General features: G+C 41.2%; 1 protein-coding gene across 1 annotated transcript; it reads left to right on the top strand.

Annotated features, from left to right (window-relative positions):
- Positions 1–4493: 4493 nt before the first annotated feature.
- On the top strand, positions 4494–18004 carry LOC139405689 (sodium-dependent neutral amino acid transporter B(0)AT1-like). The gene is made up of 12 exons (XM_071148108.1): positions 4494–4695; positions 4934–5074; positions 5161–5298; positions 5446–5627; positions 11988–12098; positions 12290–12402; positions 14035–14163; positions 14241–14397; positions 16179–16383; positions 16475–16634; positions 17391–17553; positions 17730–18004. The coding sequence occupies exons 1-12, from the start codon at positions 4494–4496 to the stop codon at positions 17976–17978; spliced, it is 1950 nt and encodes a 649-aa protein (XP_071004209.1). The 3' UTR covers positions 17979–18004.
- The last annotated feature ends 654 nt before the right edge of the window (positions 18005–18658 follow it).

The following is an 18658-nucleotide window of genomic DNA, read 5'->3' as shown; positions in this document are numbered from 1 at the left end:
GATATGTGAGTAATAAATTCATTCTGTGAGATGGGCGGGGTTGTGTACCTCTATGGTATTGATAGGTGAGTAATAAATTAATTCTGTGAGATGGGCGGGGTTGTGTACCTCTATGGTATTGATAGGTGAGTAATAAATTAATTCTGTGAGATGGTCGGGGTTGTGTACCTCTATGGTATTGATATGTGAGTAATAAATTCATTCTGTGAGATGGGCGGGGTTGTGTACCTCTATGGTATTGATATGTGAGTAATAAATTCATTCTGTGAGATGGGCGGGGTTGTGTACCTCTATGGTATTGATATGTGAGTAATAAATTCATTCTGTGAGATGGGCGGGGTTGTGTACCTCTATGGTATTGATATGTGAGTAATAAATTCATTATGTGAGATGGGCGGGGTTGTGTACCTCTATGGTATTGATAGGTGAGTAATAAATTAATTCTGTGAGATGGTCGGGGTTGTGTACCTCTATGGTATTGATAGGTGAGTAATAAATTAATTATGTGAGATGGTCGGGGTTGTGTACCTCTATGGTATTGATAGGTGAGTAATAAATTAATTATGTGAGATGGGCGGGGTTGTGTACCTCTATGGTATTGATATGTGAGTAATAAATTCATTCTGTGAGATGGGCGGGGTTGTGTACCTCTATGGTATTGATATGTGAGTAATAAATTCATTCTGTGAGATGGGCGGGGTTGTGTACCTCTATGGTATTGATAGGTGAGTAATAAATTCATTCTGTGAGATGGGCGGGGTTGTGTACCTCTATGGTATTGATATGTGAGTAATAAATTCATTCTGTGAGATGGGCGGGGTTGTGTACCTCTATGGTATTGATAGGTGAGTAATAAATTAATTCTGTGAGATGGGCGGGGTTGTGTACCTCTATGGTATTGATAGGTGAGTAATAAATTAATTCTGTGAGATGGTCGGGGTTGTGTACCTCTATGGTAGCCACTTTAACTATGCCACTTTGTTTACATACTCATCTCATATGTATATACTGTACTCGATACCATCTACTGTATCTGCCTATGCTGCTCTGTACCATCACTCATTCATATATCCTTATGTACATATTCTTTATCCCCTCACACTGTGTACAAGACAGTAGTTTTGGAATTGTTAGTTAGATTACTTGTTGGTTATTACTGCATTGTCGGAACTAGAAGCACAAGCATTTCGCTACACATCTGCTAACCATTAACAAATAAAATTTGATCTGATACTGTGCCTGTGAGTAATAAATTCATTCTGTGAGATGGGCGGGGTTGTGTACCTCTATGGTATTGATATGTGAGTAATAAATTCAAATTCACTATTATTCTACAGTGTAGAAAGTAGTAAAAATAAAGAAAACCCTTGAATGAGTAGGTGTGTCCAGACTTTTGACTGCTACTGTATAATAACAATCGTTTTGTGTCTCTCTCTCTGTGCCAGGTTCAACGATGATATAAAGTTCATGATCGGCCACAAGCCCAACTTCTTTTGGCAGATCACATGGAGATTTGTCAGCCCCGCCATCATGCTTGTCATCTTTGTGTTCTACTTTATCACTAAAGTCACCGAAACGCTCCTATATAAAACCTGGAATCCTGAATCGGTACGGTTTTTGCTCTGTCAAGTCTATAAATCTGTTGAAATCAAAACATCCAAATTGCAACACAAAAATGTATCTGTCATTTGTTTTTAGGCCTCTTAACATACTACTCACAAACAAAGATTTCCCACATGCCTATGTTTACATGTATAGCTCCACTATTCACATAATCTCCATCTGGTACAGTACTGTACAGTGACAACACGGACATACCAAAAGCCTTATACCATTCATCTTCCGTTACAGGAAAACTTCCCTACATTGGAGGAGAAGCCCTATCCAGCCTGGATCTATGTAATAATCTTTATCCTGGCAGGGATACCCAGTCTAGCTGTGCCTGGCACTGCTCTCTTCAGATGTTTACGGAGGAAGAGAAGTAGAAAGTCTGAACAGCAAGAGCTCCAAACAGTCTGTAACCAGATGGACGTGAACGACAAGGCTCAGGATGGAGAATCCCGTACCTGATTACCCGTAATAACTCACCACCAATAAAAACAAAAGAAAAACAAAGCCTTTAACGTATATTCATTTTCATAAACGTATGTACTGTTTTTATTTATTAATCACTGTTTCTTTCATTTCTTTCATTCTGTAAAGTGTGCTGTGATTTGATTTGAATCTGACCGAGATATTTTTAGCATAGTATTGCTGTAGAACTTGTACACCGATATGTCTATGAATGAAAACTGTTGTATCTGAGGATGCTTCTTAGATCGAGGACTCCGGACACCCATGTACATTTTAGTATTTCATTGTAGTTTAGAATAACATTACAGGAATGTAGCTGGCACAAGCTACCTGAGGCCTCTTGAGGTTAAAGCAGACATTAAAGGGCTACGGATAGTGGGAAGCAAACTACATATTGAGTCAATACTGCCATCTATTGGTAAACATAATACTTAACATACACTGAGTGTACAAAACATTAAGAACACCTGCTCTTTCCATGACACAGACTGACCAGGTGAAAGATATGATCTCTTTTTCATGTCACTTGTTAAATCCACTCCAACTCAGTGTAGAGGAAGGCGAGGTGACAGGTTAAAGAAGGATTTTTCAGCCTTGAGACATGGATTGTGTGTGAGCCATTCAGAGGGTGAATGGACAAGACAAAATATTTAAGTGCCTTTGAACAGGTTATGGTATCAGGCACACCGGTTTGTATCAAGAACTGCAACGCTGCTGGGTTTTTCACACTCAACAGTTTTCCCTGTGTATTTTTTATTTATTTTACTAGGCAAGTCAGTTAAGAACAAATTCTTATTTTCAATGACGGCCTAGGAACAGTGGGTTAACTGCCTGTTCAGGGGCAGAAGGACAGATTTGTACCTTGTACAGATTTGTACCTTGTCAGCTCGGGGATTTGAACTTGCAACCTTCCGGTTACCGGCCCAATGCTCTAACCACTAGGCTACCCTGCCTAGTGGCCTAGTTGTATCAAGAATAGTTCACCACCCAAAGGACTTCCAGCCAACTTGACACAACTGTGGGAAGCATTTAAGTTAACATGGGCCAGCATCCCTGTGGAATGCTTTCAACACCTTGTAGGATTCCATGCCCCAGCGAATTGAGGCTGTTCTGAGGGCATACTTTCATTCCGCAGTACTAGAGGGCAGAGTTAGCTATTCAACTGAAGTCATAAATTAGTCCTCTTAAAATGTAGTTCTCATTATTTCTTGCTGTAGTTTTTTATGAATCTCCACTGTTTCTGCGACTCTGTATTAGCTTGCTCTTACGAGGATTTAGGTTCAGTTGTTACGAGGGTTTAGGTTCAGGTCGTTACGAGGGTTTAGGTTCAGGTTGTTACGAGGGTTTAGATTCAGGTTGTTACGAGGGTTTAGGTTCAGGTTGTTACGAGGGTTTAGGCTCAGGTTGTTACGAGGGTTTAGATTCAGGTTGTTACGAGGGTTTAGATTCAGGTTGTTACGAGGGTTTAGGTTCAGGTTGTTACGAGGGTTTAGATTCAGGTTGTTACGAGGGTTTAGGTTCAGGTTGTTGTTTCTAAAAGGGTAGCATGCCCATCCTCCAACTAAATATTTCCTAATACATTTCAACTTATTTGATGGAGTTGATTGCATGATTGATTCTAATATGATGCCATTTCAATATGAATGGATATTGCTGTCAGGCCAGAGAGTCAATAGATGGAGGTGACTGGTCTGACAATGGATGTGCTGTACAGAGTCCACATGGGTGAGTTGGGAGGCTGCCCTCTTGAGATAAGTGTGTAGATGGTATATTTAAGCAATAAGGCCCGAGGGGGTGTGGTATTGGGCCAATATTCCCAGGCTAAGGGTTGTTCTTAGGCACCATGGCAACGCGGTAAAAAGCAATGTTCTGATATACCACGGCTTTGAGCCAATCAGCATTCAGGGCTCGAACCACCCAGTTTATAATAATTCTTATGCGATGATCAAATCAAAACTTTGTGGATACAGAGAATCCACATGAATAACTCAGATAAAACAGCTAAAGTACTCGGTACAGTAACCAACAATAACATAATGATCCTCACCATCACAACCACCATCTAATTGGAGTTAGTTTTACTCTATAGAGAAGAACCCGACAGTATATTGGATACAAATAACAATGTTGAATGTTGAACCTTCATTGGAATTTATATTCCTCATAAACGAGTCATAGAGATCGTTATCAGAGGCTAATGACTATAGATTACCATGGTGTACTAGCAAGAGGCATACGGAATGGGGTTGTAGGCGTGTGCAATGCGCCTCACATCCATCCAAGACATTGATTATAATCGGGAACAGTTTGCCCTTATTAATAGCCTCCTTTGAACAGTGGATTACACATTCATTGGACTCCATAGAAAGTAGTCATATTTTCCATTTGCATTGAGCCTGTCCATCTGCGTGGAAGGAACCATGAGGTGTTTACAGGTGTCCAACCAAGGCCTGGAAGAAAGGATCCCTTCCTATGAGGAACTGGAAAAGCTGGAGAATGAGGAGGCTGGGGACAGACCCAAATGGGACAACAAGGCCCAGTACATGTTGACTATCGTAGGTTTCTGTGTGGGACTGGGGAACGTCTGGCGCTTCCCGTACCTTTGCCAGAGCCATGGGGGAGGTAGGTGTTGTTGAATGTGTTGTTGAGGAGTAGGGTTACAGAATACCGGTAACTTTCCTAAAATTCATGGGTTTTCCAGAAATCCTGGTTTGAAGATTCCCTTAATACAGAGGTGAATAAGTAGGAAATACGGACATTTTGGTAAAGTTACTGTAATTTTGAAACTCTGTGTTTCTTTATGTACATACAACAGCAACAGATAACCTCTCCTCCACCCTGCTTCCTGTTCTGTTCTCAGGTGCATTCATGATTCCTTTCCTGATCCTACTGGTTCTAGAAGGTGTTCCCCTGCTCCATCTGGAGTTTGCTATTGGTCAACGTCTAAGGAAAGGCAGTGTAGGTGTCTGGTCTGCCATACATCCATACTTGACTGGCATTGGTAAGCAAAACACTCCATAGGAATTTAGACATGGGTAAAAATGGACCAAATCTCATTGGGCCACGGTGTTGTGTTGTGTTCCATAGGCATTGGATCCATGTGTGTGTCCTTTCTGGTCAGCCTGTACTACAACACCATCATGGCCTGGGTGATGTGGTACTTCTTTAACTCCTTCCAAGAGACGCTGCCTTGGAGCCAATGTCCGGTCAATGCCAACATGACAGGTAAGGCATCCATAGATAGCTAAGTTATCATGATGGAAAATGATTCACTTTATACACACCCCTTATTTCTTTACCTGTAACTCTGTCTTCAATTGCTTCATTCTATTGTATTTTGCCATGTGAATGAATTAAATTAATTTTCCCCAGGCCTGGTGTCAGAGTGTGAAAGAAGCTCTCCAGTGGATTACTATTGGTACAGAGAGACCCTGAACACCACTCCAGACATAGATAACACAGGTGGGCTACAGTGGTGGATGGTCCTATGCCATGTGTCTGCCTGGGCGTTGCTGTTTATCTGCATAAGTCGAGGCATTGAGACTACTGGGAAGGTACGGCATAACCTCTGCACAGCAAATCACTTTCTAATACTAAAGCAGCAGCAGCTGTCAATGTCAAAATGATCAAGGTTATGTTTATAGGCATTTGATTATTGAAGCACTGAATCAAGGTTTCCTTTTTATGACATTATAGCCATATACAAAACAATACAGAATGATTTGTTTTACAATACTGAACAAAAATATAAATGCAGCATGCAACATTTTCAACAATTTTACTGAATTATAGTTCATATAAGGAAATTAATTAATTGAAATAAATTCATTAGGCCCAAATCTATGGATTTCACATGACTGGGCAGGGGCAGGGGGCAGGGGCCCAGCCAATTACACGTATGTTAAGCTGATTGGGCATACTGCCATATTCTCTAAAATGACATAAAGGCTTATGGTAGAGAAATTATCATTCAACTCTCTGGCAACTGCTTTGGTGGACATTCCTACAGTCAGCATGCCAATTGCACGCTCCCTCAAAACTTGAGACATCTGTGGCATTGTGTTGTGTGACAAACCTGCACATTTTAGAGTGGCCTTTTTGTCCCCAGCACAAGGTGCGCCTGTGTAATGATCATGCTGTTAATTAGCTTCTTGATATGCCACACCTGTCAGGTGGATGGATTATCTTGGCAAAGGAGAAATGCTCACTAACAGGGATGTAAACAAAATGTGTGCATAAAATTGGACAGAAATAAGCTTTTTGTGCGTATGGAACATTTCTGTGATCTTTTATTTCAGCTCATGAAACATGGGACCAACATTTTACATTCTGAGTCTATATTTTTGTTCAGTTTATATATTGATGCAATAAAGCATGTTACCATAGCACTCAAATGACCCAGCTGTTTTTAATAACGGCTTTGTTGACCTTTCTGACACCCCTTCGACAGTGTAAACAGTTGTAGACAGTGTTCACGTTCTAATTTGAACGTATTTTATATATTTGTATTATATATGGTATTATATATTGTATATACAGTGTATGTCACCATGGTGCAATCCTGGACATAACATTGTTGTAGTTTGTAGTTTATTTGAAAATACCAACTTTTCAAACACTTGTGGTAGACAAATATGGTTTATATAGAGTTTCAGCTAAAAGACAAACACATTTAGTATTTTGATTACCTCTCAGAAAACCAAATAATATTTGAAAGTATTTGAATATATGGCTGTCAAATATTTGATGGAGAATCCAAAAATTATAACAGTTGGTTGAATTAGTCAACATATTTTATTATAAGCAAGTGGTTTGTAGGACTCTTAGATATGAGTCTTAATTTAGCCTATAACCTAGAATGAAATACACGAGGGACAAGGAATCACCTCAACATTAGACTAGACCATATTTGAAGCTTTAAACTAACAAATATATTTTCATAATGAGTGAGACATAAGGTAATACAGTAACACATGACATTACGTTTTTATACTTGTGTACTTGTGTAGTAACTTTGTCATTATTACAACAAGAACATTGTTGTTAAATTTGAGTTGATTTATAATTGAATAATAATGGAGTTATGACATGAGTGGAATAAGGAACAGTCACTATTCCTCTTGTGTACAGTAGTTACAAAAACACTCAGGTCATTGCTATGCGATTAAAATGCAATTGACAAAGTATTGTGTAACAATAAGCTAATAAAATGTTGTTCCAAAAGTAATGAAAGTTTATTACACAGGTACAAGAACAGTTTCATGTTAAGTGTTACTGAGAAAGCTAACAGTAACAAAATACGTCCATTAAGTGTCGAAAGGAAACGAAATGTCCCAACTACAGACAAGGAAGGTGGAAAATCATGTTAGTTTGTATTCTGAGTAAACGATGCCTTTAAAGATGGTATCGTGTGTGTTTGAAAACAACAACACTTGCCCTCAGATGGACAAAGAGGTTCAAAGTTGTTTTTGCTAAGCGTTCAACTTGCTGTTAGCAATGTTTGCAAATGGCTTTGAATTACTCTGCAGTGTTTTCAGGTGTCATAAAATGAATTGCAGCTTTCGACCTTTTCAGTGGCATGTTGAAGAATCATTCAGTGGTTGAGCGTCACCACGTATTTATTCTTATCTGTACAAAATATCATTGGTTAATTGGTTTGACTTGATTTTGTGCACCTGGGGCAATGGACATACAGGAGAATGTACATTTACAAAATGTTTAGATAGAAATGTATCGTGTAGATCAAATATATGACTGTCCGATAAATTGGAATAGTATGGGTCATTGTGTGTTGTCTATTCATTCTATTTCTGCCAAGAGTGTGCAAAGCTGTCATCAAGGCAACGAGTGGCTATTTGAAGAATCTCAAATATAAAATATATTTTGATTTGTTTAACAATTTTTTGGTTACTACATGATTCTATATGTGTTATTTCATAGTTTTGATGTCTTCACTATTATTCTACAATGTAGAAAATAGTAAAAATAAAGAAAACCCCTTGAATGAGTAGGTGTTCTTAAACTTTTGACCGATAGTGTACGTATGTCACTATTTGGAGTCCATTTTAGCATATTTTCTATAATAGCACACAAAACAGTAATTGTCCAACTTCCTTAAAGCATTCCTCTCTCCTCCCATTAGGCTGTGTATATCCCCTCAACATTACCATGTGGTCTCCTCCCATTAGGCTGTGTATTTCACCTCAACATTACCCTGTGGTCTCCTCCCATTAGGCTGTGTATATCACCTCAACATTACCCTGTGGTCTCCTCCCATTAGGCTGTGTATTTCACCTCAACATTATCCTGTGGTCTCCTCCCATTAGGCTGTGTATATCACCTCAACATTACCCTGTGGTCTCCTCCCATTAGGCTGTGTATATCACCTCAACATTACCCTGTGGTCTCCTCCCATTAGGCTGTGTATATCACCTCAACATTACCCTGTGGTCTCCTCCCATCAGGCTGTGTATATCCCCTCAACATTACCCTGTGGTCTCCTCCCATTAGGCTGCGTATATCACCTCAACATTACCCTGTGGTCTCCTCCCATTAGGCTGTGTATATAACCTCAACATTACCCTGTGGTCTCCTCCCATTAGGCTGTGTATATCACCTCAACATTACCCTGTGGTCTCCTCCCATTAGGCTGTGTATATCACCTCAACATTACCCTGTGGTCTCCTCCCATTAGGCTGTGTATATCCCCTCAACATTACCCTGTGGTCTCCTCCCATTAGGCTGTGTATATCACCTCAACATTACCCTGTGGTCTCCTCCCATTAGGCTGTGTATATCACCTCAACATTACCCTGTGGTCTCCTCCCATTAGGCTGTGTATATTACCTCAACATTACCCTGTGATCTCCTCCCATTAGGCTGTGTATATTACCTCAACATTACCCTGTGATCTCCTCCCATTAGGCTGTGTATATCACCTAAACATTACCCTGTGATCTCCTCCCATTAGGCTGTGTATATCACCTCAACATTACCCTGTGGTCTCCTCCCATTAGGCTGTGTATATCACCTCAACATTACCCTGTGGTCTCCTCCCATTAGGCTGTGTATATCACCTCATTATTACCCTGTGGTCTCCTCCCATTAGGCTGTGTATATCCCCTCAACATTATCCTGTGGTCTCCTCCCATTAGGCTGTGTATATCCCCTCAACATTACCCTGTGGTCTCCTCCAATTAGGCTGTGTATATCCCCTCAACATTACCCTGTGGTCTCCTCCCATTAGGCTGTGTATATCCCCTCAACATTACCCTGTGGTCTCCTCACATTAGGCTGTGTATATCACCTCAACATTACCCTGTGGTCTCCTCCCATTAGGCTGTGTATATCACCTCAACATTACCCTGTGGTCTCCTCCCATTAGGCTGTGTATATTACCTCAACATTACCCTGTGATCTCCTCCCATTAGGCTGTGTATATTACCTCAACATTACCCCGTGATCTCCTCCCATTAGGCTGTGTATATCACCTCAACATTACCCTGTGGTCTCCTCCCATTAGGCTGTGTATATTACCTCAACATTACCCTGTGATCTCCTCCCATTAGGCTGTGTATATTACCTCAACATTACCCTGTGATCTCCTCCCATTAGGCTGTGTATATCACCTCAACATTACCCTGTGGTCTCCTCCCATTAGGCTGTGTATATCACCTCAACATTACCCTGTGGTTTCCTCCCATTAGGCTGTGTATATTACCTCAACATTACCCTGTGGTCTCCTCCCATTAGGCTGTGTATATCACCTCAACATTACCCTGTGGTTTCCTCCCATTAGGCTGTGAATATCCCCTCAACATTACCCTGTGGTTTCCTCCCATTAGGCTGTGTATTTCACCTCAACATTACCCTGTAGTCTCCTCCCATTAGGCTGTGTATATCACCTCAACATTACCCTGTGGTCTCCTCCCATTAGGCTGTGTATATCACCTCAACATTACCCTGTGATCTCCTCCCATTAGGCTGTGTATATCACCTCAACATTACCCTGTTGTTTCCTCCCATTAGGCTGTGTATATTACCTCAACATTACCCTGTGATCTCCTCCCATTAGGCTGTGTATATCACCTCAACATTACCCTGTGGTTTCCTCCCATTAGGCTGTGTATATCACCTCAACATTACCCTGTGGTCTCCTCCCATTAGGCTGTGTATATCACCTCAACATTACCCTGTGGTCTCCTCCCATTAGGCTGTGTATATCACCTCAACATTACCCTGTGGTCTCCTCCCATTAGGCTGTGTATATCACCTCAACATTACCCTGTGGTCTCCTCCCATTAGGCTGTGTATATCACCTCAACATTACCCTGTGGTCTCCTCCCATTAGGCTGTGTATATCACCTGAACATTACCCTGTGATCTCCTCCCATTAGGCTGTGTATATTACCTCAACATTACCCTGTGATCTCCTCCCATTAGGCTGTGTATATTACCTCAACATTACCCTGTGATCTCCTCCCATTAGGCTGTGTATATCACCTCAACATTACCCTGTGGTCTCCTCCCATTAGGCTGTGTATATCACCTCAACATTACCCTGTGATCTCCTCCCATTAGGCTGTGTATATCACCTCAACATTACCCTGTGGTCTCCTCCCATTAGGCTGTGTATATTACCTCAACATTACCCTGTGATCTCCTCCCATTAGGCTGTGTATATTACCTCAACATTACCCCGTGATCTCCTCCCATTAGGCTGTGTATATCACCTCAACATTACCCTGTGGTCTCCTCCCATTAGGCTGTGTATATCACCTCAACATTACCCTGTGATCTCCTCCCATTAGGCTGTGTATATCACCTCAACATTACCCTGTGGTCTCCTCCCATTAGGCTGTGTATATCACCTCAACATTACCCTGTGGTTTCCTCCCATTAGGCTGTGTATATTACCTCAACATTACCCTGTGGTCTCCTCCCATTAGGCTGTGTATATCACCTCAACATTACCCTGTGGTTTCCTCCCATTAGGCTGTGAATATCCCCTCAACATTACCCTGTGGTTTCCTCCCATTAGGCTGTGTATTTCACCTCAACATTACCCTGTGGTCTCCTCCCATTAGGCTGTGTATATCACCTCAACATTACCCTGTGGTCTCCTCCCATTAGGCTGTGTATATCACCTCAACATTACCCTGTGATCTCCTCCCATTAGGCTGTGTATATCACCTCAACATTACCCTGTGGTTTCCTCCCATTAGGCTGTGTATATTACCTCAACATTACCCTGTGATCTCCTCCCATTAGGCTGTGTATATCACCTCAACATTACCCTGTGGTTTCCTCCCATTAGGCTGTGTATATCACCTCAACATTACCCTGTGGTCTCCTCCCATTAGGCTGTGTATATCACCTCAACATTACCCTGTGGTCTCCTCCCATTAGGCTGTGTATATCACCTCAACATTACCCTGTGGTCTCCTCCCATTAGGCTGTGTATATCACCTCAACATTACCCTGTGGTCTCCTCCCATTAGGCTGTGTATATCACCTCAACATTACCCTGTGGTCTCCTCCCATTAGGCTGTGTATATCACCTCAACATTACCCTGTGATCTCCTCCCATTAGGCTGTGTATATTACCTCAACATTACCCTGTGATCTCCTCCCATTAGGCTGTGTATATTACCTCAACATTACCCTGTGATCTCCTCCCATTAGGCTGTGTATATCACCTCAACATTACCCTGTGGTCTCCTCCCATTAGGCTGTGTATATCACCTCAACATTACCCTGTGATCTCCTCCCATTAGGCTGTGTATATCACCTCAACATTACCCTGTGGTCTCCTCCCATTAGGCTGTGTATATCACCTCAACATTACCCTGTGGTCTCCTCCCATTAGGCTGTGTATATCACCTCAACATTACCCTGTGGTCTCCTCCCATTAGGCTGTGTATATCACCTCAACATTACCTTATGTGGTGCTGACCATCTTTCTGATTAGAGGCTTGACCTTGAAAGGCTCCTTGAATGGAGTGAAGTTCCTCTTCACCCCAGATGTGAGTAGTTTAAATTACTATCATCGAACAAAAGTATTTATTCAAAGTATATGATATTCCAAGTTCAGCCACAGATCCAGATCCACAAAGAGTGCATCTAAGGCCTTTTAGCTAGCATTAATATATGAGGTAGTATGATAGAATCAAAACGACACTCCTAACAACTTTTCCATGGTTGTGTGTTTCTCCAGATGAATGAACTAATGAACCCAACGACTTGGCTTGATGCGGGTGCCCAGGTTTTCTATTCATTCTCTTTGGCCTTTGGAGGTCTGCTGTCTTTCTCCAGCTACAACTCAGTGCAGTAAGTCCATACTGCTTGCTAATAACTACTAAATTACTTGTTGTTCACAACCCAGTTGAGACATTAAATCAATTCAAAATGTATCATATCTTGTACATAACCACTGCAAACTTAGGACCCAGTCCTACCTACCTCAAAGTGTGCAAGCTTAACTTTCATCGTAAAATATTTTTTGCCAAGATTTATGCAAAAGTTAAAGTGATGGTGCAATATATCTAGTTTAGATTCAGCCCTTATGGCTGGTTTCTGATGGGGTACGACAGTTGAACTAGATTCAGCCCTTATGGCTGGTTTCTGATGGGGTACGACAGTTGAACTAGATTCAGCCCTTATGGCTGGTTTCTGATGGGGTACGACAGTTGAACTAGATTCAACCATTATGGCTGGTTTCTGATGGGGTACGACAGTTGAACTAGATTCAACCCTTATGGCTGGTTTCTGATGGGGTACGACAGTTGAACTAGATTCAACCATTATGGCTGGTTTCTGATGGGGTACGACAGTTGAACTAGATTCAGCCCTTATGGATGGTTTCTGATGGGGTACGACAGTTGAACTAGATTCAACCATTATGGCTGGTTTCTGATGGGGTACGACAGTTGAACTAGATTCAACCATTATGGCTGGTTTCTGATGGGGTACGACAGTTGAACTAGATTCAACCATTATGGCTGGTTTCTGATGGGGTACGACAGTTGAACTAGATTCAACCATTATGGCTGGTTTCTGATGGGGTACGACAGTTGAACTAGATTCAACCATTATGGCTGGATACTAATGGGGTACGACAGTTGAACTAGATTCAAACCTTATGGCTGGTTTCTGATGGGGTACGACAGTTGAACTAGATTCAACCATTATGGCTGGTTTCTGATGGGGTACGACAGCTGAACTAGATTCAACCATTATGGTTGGATTCTGATGGGGTACGACAGTTGAACTAGATTCAACCATTATGGCTGGTTTCTGATGGGGTACGACAGTTGAACTAGATTCAACCATTATGGCTGGATACTAATGGGGTACGACAGTTGAACTAGATTCAAACCTTATGGCTGGTTTCTGATGGGGTACGACAGTTGAACTAGATTCAACCATTATGGCTGGTTTCTGATGGGGTACGACAGCTGAACTAGATTCAACCATTATGGTTGGATTCTGATGGGGTACGACAGTTGAACTAGATTCAAACCTTATGGCTGGTTTCTGATGGGGTACGACAGTTGAACTAGATTCAAACCTTATGGCTGGATTCTGATGGGGTACGACAGCTGAACTAGATTCAACCATTATGGCTGGATACTAATGGGGTACGACAGTTGAACTAGATTCAACCATTATGGCTGGATTCTGATGGGGTACGACAGCTGAACTAGATTCAAACCTTATGGCTGGTTTCTGATGGGGTACGACAGTTGAACTAGATTCAAACCTTATGGCTGGTTTCTGATGGGGTACGACAGTTGAACTAGATTCAAACCTTACGGCTGGATTCCGATGGGGTACGACAGTTGAACTAGATTCAAACCTCATTGCTGGATTCTGATGGGTAATTATAAATGTTATTCTTCAAGAATAAAAAATGGATTTACCAATTCCAGATTGCTCCTTTAATGTGGTCTATTTCTCCAGTAATAACTGTGAACAGGATGCAGTCATCATCTCTATCGTGAACGGAGCCACTGCTGTCTACGCCGCAACAGTCATTTACACCATCATTGGCTTCCGAGCCACAGAGAAGTTTGATGACTGTATTTCTGGGTATGTACCTATACCAGAATTAAACTAGAGTTGTTGCATGAAGATATGAACTACCCTCTAAATACATGTTTTTGCAGAAATATCCTGACCCTGCTGAATACATTTGATCTCCCAGAGGGCAACGTCACTGAGAGCAACTATGATCAGGTTCTTCATAGTCTCAATGGAACATATCCAGAGGTCATTCAGGGGCTCAACTTGAAGACCTGTGATTTGAATTCTTTCCTTAGTGAGGTGATTCATTCATTTTTATGAAATGGTACCTGAATGTAAAATGTTACCAATACAGTTGAAGTCGGAAGTTTATATACACTTAGATTGGAATCATTAAAATTTGTTTTCAACCACTCCACAAATGTCTTGTTAACAAACTATAGTTTTGGCAAGTCGGTTAGGACATCTACTTTATGCATGACACAAGTCATTTTTCCAACAATTGTTTACAGACAGATTATTTCACTTATAATTCACTGTATCACAATTCCAGTGGGTCAGAAGTTTACATACACTATGCCTTTAAACAGCTTGAAAATTCTAGAAAATTATGTCATGGCTTTAGAAGCTTCTGATAGGCTAATTGACATCATTTGAGTCAATTGGAGGTGTACCTGTGGATGTATTTCAAGGCCTACCTGCAAACCCAGTGCTGCTTTGCTTGACATCATGATTAAATCAAAAGAAATCAGCCAAGACCTCAGAAAAAAAATTGTAGACCTTCACAGGTCTGGTTCATCCTTGGGAGAAATTTCCAAATGCTCCACGTTCATCTGTACAAACAATAGGACATAAGTATAAACACCATGGGACCACGCAGCTGTCATACCGCTCAGGAAGGAGACGCATTCTGTCTCCTAGAGATGAACGTACTTTGGTGCGAAAAGTGCAAATCAATCCCAGAACAACAGCAAAAAACCTTGTGAAGATACTGGAGGAAACCGGTACAAAGTATCTATATCCACAGTAAAACAAGTCCTATATCAACATAACCTGAAAGGCCGCTCAGCAAGTAAGAAGCCACTGCTCCAAAACCACCATAAAAAAAGCCAGACTACGGTTTGTAACTGCACATGGGGACAAAGATCGTACTTTTTGGAGAAATGTCCTCTGGTCTGATGAAACAAAAATAGAACTGTTTGGCCATAATGACCATCGTTATCTTTGGAAGAAAAAGGGGGAGACTTGCAAGCCAAAGAACATCATCCCAACCGTGAAGCAGACAGGGTGGCAGCATCATGTTGTGGAGGTGCTTTGCTGCAGGAGGGACTGGTACACTTCACAAAATAGATGGCATCATGAGGAAGGGGAAATTATATGGATATGTTGAAGCAACATCTCAAGACATCAGTTAAAGTTAAAGCTTGGTCACAAATGGGTCTTCCAAATGGACAATGACCCCAAGCATACTTCCAAAGTTGTGGCAAAATGGCTTAAGGACAACAAAGTCAAGGTATTGGAGTGGCCATCACAAAGCCCTGACCTCAATCCTATAGAACATTTGTGGGCAGAACTGAAAAAGTGTGTGCATGCAAGTATGCCTACAAACCCGACTCAGTTACACCAGCTTTGTCAGGAGGAATGGGCCAAAATTCACCCAAATTATTGTGGGAAGCTTGTGGAAGGCTACCCGAAATATTTGACCCAAGTTAAACAATTTAAAGGCAATGCTACCAAATACTAATTGAGTGTGTGTAAACTTCTGACCCACTGTGAATGTGATGAAAGAAATAAAAACTGAAATAAATCATTCTCTCTACTATTATTCTGACATTTCACATTCTTAAAATAAAGTGGTGATCCTAACTGACCTAAAACAGGGAATTTTTACAAGGATTAAATGTCAGGAATTGTGAAAAAAATATTTTAAATGTATTTGGCTAAGGTGTATGTAAACTTCCGACTTCAAATGCATTTGTATAAGATTTGGTGAGATGGCTACAACACAAGTGGAGTATATGAAGCTTAAATATATCTTAGTTGCTAGGCTTCTGATTCATTCTCTCCTTGTCTTGGTACAGGGGGTTGAAGGAACTGGTCTGGCCTTTATCGTGTTCACAGAGGCCATCACTAAGATGCCTGTATCTCCTGTTTGGTCAGTCTTGTTCTTCATCATGCTCTTCTGTCTCGGCCTGTCCTCCATGTTTGGCAATATCGAAGGAGTTCTGGTACCACTTCAGGACCTGGGTGTTTTCCCCAAGAGTTGGCCCAAAGAAGCCATCGCTGGTGAGATGAGACAAAGACATATGTCCCTTAGACCATTTTGAAGGATGGAGATCCCTTTGTTAAATATCTTTATCTTCTTCTTCTGTTACAGGGACAACATGTGTCCTCTGCTGCCTTGTTGGATTAATATTTGTCCAAGGCTCAGGGAACTACTGGCTGTCCCTCTTTGACAGCTATGGCGGGTCCATTCCTCTGCTGATCATTGCATTCTGTGAGATGGTCGGGGTTGTGTACCTCTATGGTATTGAAAGGTGAGAATCAAATTCATTCAGTGAGATGTTGGGGGTTACGTTACTCTATGGCATTGAAAGGTGAGTAATACATTAATCCAGTGAGATGTTGGGGGTTACGTTACTCTATGGCATTGAAAGGTGAGTAATACATTCATTCAGTGAGATGTTGGGGGTTACGTTACTCTACTGCATTGAAAGGTGAGTAATACATTCATTCAGTGAGATGTTGGGGGTTACGTTACTCTATGGCATTGACAGGTTAGTAATACATTCATCCAGTGAGATGTTGGGGGTTACGTTACTCTATGGTATTGACAGGTGAGTAATACATTCATTCAGTGAGATGTTGGGTTACGTTACTCTATGGCATTGACAGGTTAGTAATACATTAATCCAGTGAGATGTTGGGGGTTACGTTACTCTATGGTATTGACAGGTGAGTAATACATTCATTCAGTGAGATGTTGGGGGTTACGTTACTCTACTGCATTGAAAGGTGAGTAATACATTCATTCAGTGAGATGTTGGGGGTTACGTATGGCATTGACAGGTTAGTAATACATTCATCCAGTGAGATGTTGGGGGTTACGTTACTCTATGGTATTGACAGGTGAGTAATACATTCATTCAGTGAGATGTTGGGGGTTACGTTACTCTATGGCATTGACAGGTTAGTAAACAAAATTCTGTTGATTAACATGGTCCTGACATTCACCGTAGATTCATTAGAGTCTGGGCACTAATGAATGTTGACTATGTATGTTATTCGAACAGGTTCAACGATGATATTGAGTTCATGATCGGCCACAAGCCCAACCTCTTCTGGCAGATCACATGGAGATTTGTCAGCCCCGCCATCATGTTTGTCATCTTTGTGTTCTACTTTATCACTAAAGTCCAAGAAACACCCATGTACAAAGCCTGGAATCCTGAATCGGTAATGTTTCACTTTGTTGTCAGTGGCCAAATTAGTTATGAAAGATTTCCCCTTGCATAATAGTAAATCAACTTGCATGCACATGTTCTCTTTTGGGTGTTTGAAAGGATCTCACTAGACATTGGCATCAGTAGCCTATAAACACACTTAACAAGGTTATTACTGTTTCTTCACAGGACAACTTCCCTACATTGGAGGAGAAGGAATATCCAACCTGGATCTTTGCTATAATCTTTATCCTGGCAGGAATCCCAGGTCTTTCTGTACCTCTTACGGCTATTTACAAATGTTTGAGGAACCGCTGCTGCAAGAAGGATAATGAGTTTAAACAAGATGACTTAAACACTATTGCCAAGCAAGTTCAACTGACGGATGAGGCTACCAAGAACAAACCAGACATCCCAGAGACAGCAGATGGAAGATAGTGATCAAATCACTAGCCCATTGTTGTTTTCATTATTTCCTTCATGCCACTGATAGCTGAAAGGAGTAGATACGTTTGATAGTTTTACAAGGTTGTATGGATGAGGTATGACAGAAAAGCCATTAAAGCTTACATTGATTGACACATTGTTGTAATTTTTGTGCTGAAAAGTCAACATTAAACTAAATTATATCCTTTGTTCTTGTTATGTTCTTGTTATAGTATAGTCCTCGGGATTACCATTCAGTGTGTAGTTCTGGTCTTGCTATAGCATAGTCCTCGGGGATTACCATTCAGTGTGTAGTTCTGGTCTTGTTATAGTATAGTCCTTGGGGACTACAATTTAATGTGTAGTTCTGGTCTTGCTATAGCATAGTCCTCGGGGATTACCATTCAGTGTGTAGTTCTGGTCTTGCTATAGCATAGTCCTTGGGGATTACCATTCAGTGTGTAGTTCTGGTCTTGCTATAGCATAGTCCTCGGGGATTACCATTCAGTGTGTAGTTCTGGTCTTGCTATAGCATAGTCCTCGGGGATTACCATTCAGTGTGTAGTTCTGGTCTTGCTATAGCATAGTCCTTGGGGACTACCATTCAGTGTGTAGTTCTGGTCTTGCTATAGCATAGTCCTCAGGGATTACCATTCAGTGTGTAGTTCTGGTCTTGCTATAGCATAGTCCTT

The sequence above is a fragment of the Oncorhynchus clarkii genome, chromosome 3, assembly GCF_045791955.1.
Source record: "Oncorhynchus clarkii lewisi isolate Uvic-CL-2024 chromosome 3, UVic_Ocla_1.0, whole genome shotgun sequence".
NCBI lineage: Eukaryota > Metazoa > Chordata > Actinopteri > Salmoniformes > Salmonidae > Oncorhynchus > Oncorhynchus clarkii.
This window is presented reverse-complemented; position numbering and strand designations above follow the sequence as displayed.